We start from the raw sequence: 9,330 nt of genomic DNA, 5'->3' as shown, positions 1-9,330 counted from the left end.
GATGATTAACCAGCCATGGTTCAGGCCAGTCCCTCCATCTGCTCGAATGAGCTGGAGCTGCTTGCCTCGTGTCCCCTGACATTGAGAAAAGACAGTTTCGGTTCAGTGGCCCCCGGTGGAAGGGATGTGGTCGTGCATAAGCTTTCTGACCCTTCTGTACCGTATGCATTTTCCAGCTCAGAAATGAACACTACTTCATAATGTCAATTATCATAGCATGCCTGAATCGCATTCAGTTTATGCACAACAGGAGCTAATGAACTTGTGCTGGCATGACTGTATGTCTTAAACTGACCCTTGAGAAAAAAAGGCCTTTTATTTGTGGAGGCGACCAAGCCAAGTTACATGGAAGTTATGATTTGAAACAACCAAAGTAATGATTTGATACAACCAAACTAAATTATGGTCAAATCATAAGCATGCAAAATAATTGAATTACTTATTTCTACCAGTGAAACTAATACTATAAGGGCACTTTTGGGTTTGAGTTTCACCGTACTGTGTCAGTAGCTTACATGCAGGCATATTTTAGCTTAAAGAAAACAGCTTGGAAATAAAACTTGTTTTTAATGAAAAACTTTGTGTAACATACATAATGAGAAGAAAAGTTATTGTGTACACAAGAGTACAATCAGTGAATGTGTAATCAATGATGTGTTCATTCAAAGGTCGTCTCGGATCCACCTTCCAGAAAGGTGAACTCTCTATCAACTCTCAGTGCCTTCAGTCTAACCCACAAAGGCAACTGCAGCAAAGACATGCATGGAATACAAAAATAATAAAAAATGTGCTTTTTGATCATACAATAAAAAGCAACAGAGCAGCAAAGTGGTGTTTCGTCACCAACAAAGATTAAAACATGGTGGTTTCTATGACAGGATGAAACTGAGTGCATGCAAAGTTCATTTCTGACCTGCATTCATGTTCTTTATGCAAAAATGTATGCGTGTGTGTGTGTGTGTGTATGACTTTGTGAGTGTGTTTGTGAAGGTGTGTGTGAGTTTGTGTGTGTGTGTGTTTGTGTGTGTGTGTGTGTGTGTGTGTGTGTATGCATTTGTGTGTGTGTATGTGTGTGTGTGTGTATGTGTGTGAGTTTGAGTGTGTTTGTGTGTGCGTGAGTGTGTTTGTGAGTTTGTGAGTGTGTGTTTATTTGGTCAAAAGTGATTTTTTGTCTTTTAGGTATCCATTTACATATCAGCAACAGGATTACCCACATAACCAGCAACCAAGGAATAAGTGGAGGACTTAATGACCTATAGCTATACATTATACCACCCTATGGCATGCAAACAATTGCCATTAGACATAGTGTAAATGCATACCTGTGTATAGTTAAAGCTTTATAAATGGACACCTAAAATGATGACTGATAGGTCTAGTTTATTTGTTAGTCTGGTTTATTTAAAACCAGAACTCAGAGACGTAGATGTGAACGTTGATGATGTTCCGATGAGAGACGACTCCATTTGTGACGTAATTCATAGCCAGCTTCAGAACTGAGCTCACTGGGCCAACCAGCGGCTTCACCTGTCTGACAACACCTGAGAAGAACAAAGTCATATGGTTAAACAGTGAAACAAAAAGGAACTTCAAACTAACACATACAAAAGGAGCATCTTGGATAAATATTAAAATCAATGTTTGAATTGAGGGAGGTAGGGGCAGGGACAGTTCCATAACTACCTTAAGAATAAATGGCCCCTCACATAAGAGGTACAAAATTGAATGTGGGGTGTATCTGCATTATTTTCTTGAACAAATTTTCTTGTGGCTGTTTTCTTCAACATTAGATTGTTCTTACTAGATAAACTATAAACTCATTCAGCCTGAATTCCTAACATAACTATACCATCAAGAGCACTGATCCACTTTGCTCAGATTTAAAGCTCATGCTCTAAGACTGAACAAGCAACAATAACATCAAATTCAGATCTTATTAAAATATGTCATGCTTGCAGACTCTAATGTGGTCTGGACTAAATCTACACTTTCCACACAGTTTCTCCACTTGTTTCAGTGAACTACGAGTCAAAGATCATTCATTTCAAACTACAGCTTCAGTTAGCTCTATGGTTAAGCTGTGCTCTTTGCTCTTTGTTGTGGCCTGAGGAAAATGTTTTGCATTCCACTATAGATCACAAAATAAATGCTGTTACCAGCCATGCCATAAGCTAAAAAATGCTTTTGATGACAGAGTTCATGTTGTAGTCCATTCAAGAACATGAGAACGTTTTTGTGCAACGGCCATCATGTGACCAGGATTTTACCCAAACTGAATATAATTTGGCTTTATTTCTTATGGGACCCATAAAACCTGCCTGGTTACAGCTAAATGAATGCTTTTACTACCTATATAACATATTTTAGTTAGATGCCTGAGACAAAGTAGGCTACTAGACCTACTTGCCATGTATTCTTGACAGGGTAAAAGTCATTTGTATTGATACAGATATGAAGTTAAAAGATTCCTGCTTAGTAATGCTTGCGAAAAAAAATGCAGGGGTAAACCTTGCAAAAACATATACAATATATGTCACCTCATTGTCAGACTCTCCACCATGGAACCCCAACAAGCCCTCCACCACAATTTGAACCTTGATTAAAATATATTGTTGCTGTCATAACAATACCTTTCCACACTACTAACTTATAAGAGAATGAAGAAAAAAAATAAAAATAATAATATATATATATATATATATATATATATATATATATATATATATATATATATTTATATATATACACACCTCCCCCTCCCTCCATTCCCACCTATAAGAGAAAACCCTCAGAGACCCCCTTCTCTAAATTTCACTAAATAATTATGATACTGAAGGAAAATGTGTTATGATTTCTGACTCATGCTAACTTTAATGTGTCTTAATTAACAAGATTTACAAATGAACTAGATGCCAAGCAAGATGAGTGATTTCAGACTATTTTAATTGGTCCATTCATCATGAAATGCTTGCATAGTGTAGAGGGCAGCCAGCATTTTCAAATTGTTTAGCAAAAACTAGAAATGCACAGAAATAAAGGCTTTTGATGAGGCTTTGATATAACATTTACATTTTGGAAAATGTTCAATTGGATGTCAGGACCACACCGTAATGAATAGTTATATTGCAGCTGTAATGTAGGGGCTTTTAAAACTGATAAGACAGTTTATAATATAGGCTTTCATCAAGGCTATGTGATATAAGTGAGCCTTAAGTACATTATTATTACAACAAATGCAAAGACCTTTCTTCCCTGAGGACACTAGACACCCTACATTACAGAAAAGAGAACACACCCTTTCGGAGGATGACCAAATGTGCCAAGAATGTGATGGAAAATCTTTTTTAAGTGAACATGCGATTACAAGGAGGGGAAAATGCACTGTTTATACAGGCTGTCAGCAACTCCTCTCTTTGTGGACGACTGGTGACACTATATACCCCCGTCCTGTTTGCACAGACTTCATCACTCTACACGGAGCAGCCAGGGAGCAAACTCCCCACTTTTTTCTCCAGATTCTCTCCCTCTCCACCCCGTCCATGCATTCTGCTCTGAACAAAAAGGTCTATTGTGAAAAAGTGAAATGGAAACTGCTGGCTGTAACGTCCACCACACAGTACCGAATCTGCTCAATAATTACAGCAACTAGCAAAGATAGTAAATAAATCAAGGTGCCACTATTTGGTCATCAAAATGAAGTAGCTCAAAGGCAGCTAGCATGTTAGCATACTGGAAGGCAGATCCTCATAGTGCTTCCCTGGCATCAGCCCTGCTGTTTATGGAAGAGCAGGGTAAATGAGGCCCATCTGTCGCAGTCACGCGATGCACTCATGCAGGCATTCCTCCCCGTTGTCATCGTCAATTCTAAATCTTTACTGAGCTGTGAACGAGCACACTTAACAAAGCACATGCCTAACAACAACCTTAAGTTTGAAGTTCACAGATTGGAATCTTCAACTCTGTGAATGTGGTGCTCATATGCAGCAATTCACAATCATTATAACACTCAACAGCGATTCATAAGGCAATATGTCATGTATTCTTTTTGCTCTGTCATTTATGGAAGAGCTTAGATCAGGATTGTTTCCAGTATGTATAAAGTTATTCTGATTCTCTGCCTGATCAGCACTGTGTGCAGTTCACATTGCACTGTGACTGTGGACGTGGCAACAAAAACAACCCCATGGCAACAGGCTTTTTTCATGTTTTTAATTTCTTTTGTTTTCTGGCAGTGGTCAGAATTTGAATCGATGTAAGGTATCTGATTTCTGAGGTCATTTGTTCAACTAGGAGAGACTAGGGGGGGGAAATTTGGATAATCATCCACACACTGTTAGCTTTTGCTAAAGTATGGCACTCTGGCTAGGTGGCTACGATAGATAGCAAATCTGCTTTATCTCTTTTCTTGACTGTGAAAACATGTACACAGAATGGTGACATAGTCCAAAAAACAAAGTGTGCATTAACACTGTGTGATATCAGTTAGTTAGCCAGGAAAACTTAAAATGCCATGAATCTTTGTCAGGTTTTGATAAACCTAGACCCTCAAAGCTCATCATCTTGATATTAGTATCAAAGTATATTGCTTTTATAATGCAGATGTTATGTTATGATATATTTTCATTGCCATACAGAAAAATCAAGAGCAGACTTACCAGCTGTGAAATGTAAGCTAACTGGTGAGCATTTTATCATATCCACTGGAGCATCATATGTCATAAACTGAATGTGGCAGGCAAAAAACGTTGGGTATGAGAAGCAGCAGCACTGTGCTATCATCATGGTGTTTTAAAGCCCTTTTATAAATTTACAGATGCAAAAAAAAGGTGTCCTCCAGGGACAGCAAAGGTTTTGCACAGTGGCAAATGAAGCATTTAGAGCTTATCAAAAAGGTACTGCTAAATTTCAGACAAATATGCATGCCAGTGAAAGACAATGAGGGAATATTTCTGAGGCAAAACTCTTATGTAGTACACAATTAAAAATGATGGTTCTCTATTTAATAAAGAAAATGGTTCTATAGAACCATGAACAGTCATGAATAACTTTGCATGAATAAAGGGTTCTTTTCATTGTGAAAGGGTTCTTAGGACTAATAGAGAATGTGTTGTAGATGGTTCTGTATAGCACCTTTTTGAAAAGGGTCATTTATAGCACCAAAAGAGTTCTTCTATTGATACAAGCTTGACATTGTAACAATAGCAGAACCCTTTTTGGTGCTATATAGAACCCCAAAATATATGTGGGTGAGAATTATTCAATGATGCAGTTATGTTGTACTTCATTGATATGAGATTAGAGTACTGTAGGGATTGTGTAAATTTACTGCACTGTGCACACTACATGTATATGAGAGGAACTATGATGTTTGGATCAACATATATATATCACTACAATGGGGAAGAAGAACAAATAAAGTGATGACTATAACCAGTCACAGTTGGATGGAGGTCTCAGAATGAATGATTCATGGCTGAATCATTTGAAGTATACTGCTATAGTACTTCAGCAGAATTAACATAATTTCATACTCTAATGTTAGACAGTTTAGCTCGTAAGATTATTCCAGTTGCATACATTTTGTAAGCTGTCTAGCTCATTTATTTTGCTGGCTTGTTGCTATGCAAAAGGTAGGCTAGCTATCAGCTATACTGACTGGATACAGATAGAACCTTATAACATCAACTTAGTGTGCAATTATCAAGAAGGAACCTTTTACCTTGCAAAAATACTGAGACTACCACTGCTTACTTAAAAAAAGAGTCACCTCAGCCCTAGCTGATTAACTGTGTATATCAAGAACATTGCTAACCCTATGATGTTCATTTGTAAGAGGACAAGCCTATTCAGCCTTCATTAATATGTTTCTCTTATGATCAATATTAGTAAGAGTGACCAAATTGACTCTAGAAATATATTTTCATTTTTTTGTTGAAACTTGCAGGCCTGTATCTGTTTTGATTTTGGCCTGTAAAAGCACCTTTATGAGCAGCTATATTCTACTCTTAAATTATATCTGTGTGGTTATACCAGTGGACAGTCCTGTAAAGTGATATCAAACAATTCACCCAACACTTGATTCCTGTTCAAACTGCAGTTTTATGGAAATAGAAAGTTGTAGTTATAATGTTTGGTCATGAAATGACCTTAAGCTTAAGTTAAATGTGAAGGATGAGCTTAAAGCTTAGTTGGACCACATCAGTGTTGGCTTTCTGAACCACAAAACGGTCAGGGATCAGAGGGATGAAAGGATGGCCATAGAGGGACAAAAACAAACCTCGAAACCTCTAAGGATTTTTCCTCTGACCAAATCAAACCTCATAAAAAGGTCAAACTGTGAGTCTGAAACCGTAAACTACATGTTTAATGTTTTGAAATGACCCCTTAATAGTCAGTCGTCAAGTGGGTCTCTGACCTGATGTGACAGTAGCATCAATCCTTCTTTGATGAGCATTTAGCCAGTTTCTTCAGCTGGTGGTTTAATAACAATGTTGAGTCCATCTTCATGTTGAAGATGCCCAAATGGTTGGTATATCACCTTATCATTGGGATTATATAATGCAGAGCCTATGCCATTATTTCCTCTCAATTAATGAACAAAAAACGTCAAGTCATATGGAGAAGCAACTAATGTAATTTGTGCAGGGTTTGGCAAGCTCAAATGAAATAGTTCTATGTAATTAATGGTGTAGTCATTTTTTAAGGCTATTAGCCTCTATTTTATATATTTGATATAGCGTTTAGGTCAGTTGATGCAAATCAGTGTTCACACAATTTGTTTTTCATGCAGTGTGTGTATTGTCTTGCTTAGCCCACAATGCCACGGAGAGCATAGATAAAATAGTGCACGGCTGTAGTATAAAATACTCACCACAAAACAAAATCAGGTGAATGCCAGCAAGCATTTATCATTCCCAATGGCTAAACAGGCTTCATTATTGAAGGGTTACAAGGAAGCAGTACAATTTCTGGTTTTATGGTTACACCAGCTAAGGGAAGAAGTGTATGACAGGGTCTGTAATGAGAAGGTTTAACACTAGGGACAAATGCAAAGTATGAGTCGCCTGACCGCAGTATTGGATAATGATACGCTAGCCAACGTGTTATCCACTAAAGGGCGTTGGAAATAGCCCAGATGGCAAATACCATGGCTCAGTCTACAATAGGAAGCCCAGTAAGCTTACCCCCAGTGGGACACCGCAGTAGGGTACAGAAGGTCTGACTAGCCGGACTATGGGCAGCGTGGCTGCCTTAGACAAACACCCCTCAGCAACTGTAGAGAGGACATAACTTTTGCCTGTTCTGCCTGAAATTCCAGAGGTGTGGTTTGGTGTCTCAAGCTTAATTAGCAATGAACTATCATGCCCAGCTGCACAATCAGAGTGTTTGCTCACAACAGTGTTCAGACTACACTATGCAGTTTTATGATTCATCTTTGAAACTGATAAAGCTGAAAAGCTTATGTGGGAATGGAAAAATAAGATAAGTTGTCAGTTAGACATTTTCTCTCAAAATGACAATGTTTCTTCACATGCAACTCTACAAACCTTGTACCATCTAGTATACCTGTGGTCATAGGCTATTGCGGTTCCTGAAGTTCTGAATTATAAAGCTAGCTGATGAAATTATGAAATCACAGATTTCCAATAGCATGTGATCAGATCATTTGTTCCCTTGTAGGAGCTGAAACATAAATAAAGCTTCCTGTCCTTCTTGCGGCCACCACCCCTGGATACGCCGCAGCAGATGATACATCAGCTGTGATGGATTGCCCTGGCTCCCTGGCTGAGCAATGTCAGTGAATGATATGTGTCTGTGGACCACCGGAGTAGTGAAACCCCACTTTAATTATTTACAGTAGTCCTGACAGGCAGAGGAGGCTTCATGGTCTTGGCCCTTATTGAATGCCTAATGATGCCATTTTGTGATTCATTCTGTATTGCTCAGCATCCAGAGACTGATATGACAGCCTGCTCAAGTCTAGCTTCAGGGAGGCATCCAATTCCATCGGTTATCAGTGAAATGGAAGGAGCCTTTTCATTTTAGTGAAAGCGGAGCATGTTTCCAGTAGAAGTCAATCTTCTACTCAATCAGCAAACCACAGCGATATGACAAGACAGGATTTACTGTTGTAAGACATCTTCATGCATGGCGTGGGCAACAAATCAGTTTAACTCTTCTTACTGTATCAAATCCAGACTTCATTACAGAACACATGACAGCTGGAAGCAAAACTAGTGTAAACCTGAAACTGTAGGGGTACCAAAAATGTTCTTTTCTCAAACAGCATATAAAGCATGGGTATCCTGTCACGGGTATTGTTTCAATTACTTTTCCTGTCATGCTTTAAACGTTACCATATTTTATGTCTTCCACAAAGAAAAGCCGAAGGTAGCAGCAGATACAAGGAAATACCCCACACACCACCCACAAACTCAAACAGCCTGACACACCTAGCTAAAATTCCTCTGGTGTGTGTGAAGGACAGTAGCCACTGCCAGCGACACATACCTGAACACAGACAAACTGTCTCTTCTTTCGTTTTTCACTACGATGCCAACTGAATCATAGCAAATTATTTCATTTTTTGGAGTCATTTCAGACCACAGGTGCATATTCCAACCAGATGTTTCAAGTAGTTGGAATTTTTTTACTTACTTTTTTTAATCTTGGTTTTCTAAACTGAATCCAGGTTGTGTTGTAGCCAAATTGGGAATCACTCAAGCAAAGATGCCACTGCTTTAATTTTTCCAATTGCTCTTTCGTAAGTTGGCAAATCCCCCCTCATTGCAGTGAAGGGAAACACCACAGTACACGGTTTTCTTCAGGCCTGCATTTTTGCTGAGGTTACGTCACTGGGGCATCCAGCCAGAGCTTCATTCCGGCCACCAAAGTGTGATATGAGCGCCATCTCTTAGCCTATGTGAAGAAGGTCTGATGCAACTGTTACTGCCTCAAAAGCCTGTATTTCTTAGGTAGTTTTAGAGGGGGTGCTGTTGAGCAAAGACATTTTAAAACTTATCCTTAAGCAGCAGCACACTTCTCTTGTATATATACCAGACAAACTGATTGTAGAGAGATACATATGATGATATAAGAAGATTTGTCCAAATTATATATGGTGCTATATATTGAGTGAGTGTGTGAGTGAGTGAGTGTTTCAGAGGCTGCTCACTGCTTTCTTTTACCCTTTAAAACATTGTCGACATAAAAAGAATGTAGGATATGAGTGTGAATGTATACATTAAAGAGCTTAAGCTAACCTCATCTGGTCCCTCAATTCAAAGCTTTAATGTTGGTACCTCAGCAAGACTGAAGACTGCTGTGTTT

At 38.6% G+C, this 9,330-nt stretch overlaps 1 protein-coding gene across 2 annotated transcripts in view; it reads right to left on the bottom strand.

Moving 5' to 3' along the window:
- Nucleotides 1-547: 547 nt before the first annotated feature.
- The window catches only part of fbln1 (fibulin 1), a 40,776-nt gene continuing 31,993 nt past the window's right edge, over nucleotides 548-9,330 (bottom strand). For both annotated transcript variants that reach the window (XM_017701184.2, XM_017701185.2), the window contains exon 17: nucleotides 548-1,541. In XM_017701184.2, coding sequence (XP_017556673.1) covers nucleotides 1,402-1,541 — 140 coding nt within the window. In that variant the 3' untranslated portion in view covers nucleotides 548-1,401. The remainder of the gene's footprint in view (nucleotides 1,542-9,330) is intronic.

This window comes from Pygocentrus nattereri, chromosome 11, assembly GCF_015220715.1.
Source record: "Pygocentrus nattereri isolate fPygNat1 chromosome 11, fPygNat1.pri, whole genome shotgun sequence".
NCBI classification, from domain to species: Eukaryota; Metazoa; Chordata; class Actinopteri; order Characiformes; family Serrasalmidae; genus Pygocentrus; species Pygocentrus nattereri.
The sequence above is the reverse complement of the archived record's forward strand: the minus strand, read 5'-3'. Positions and strand labels throughout refer to the sequence as shown.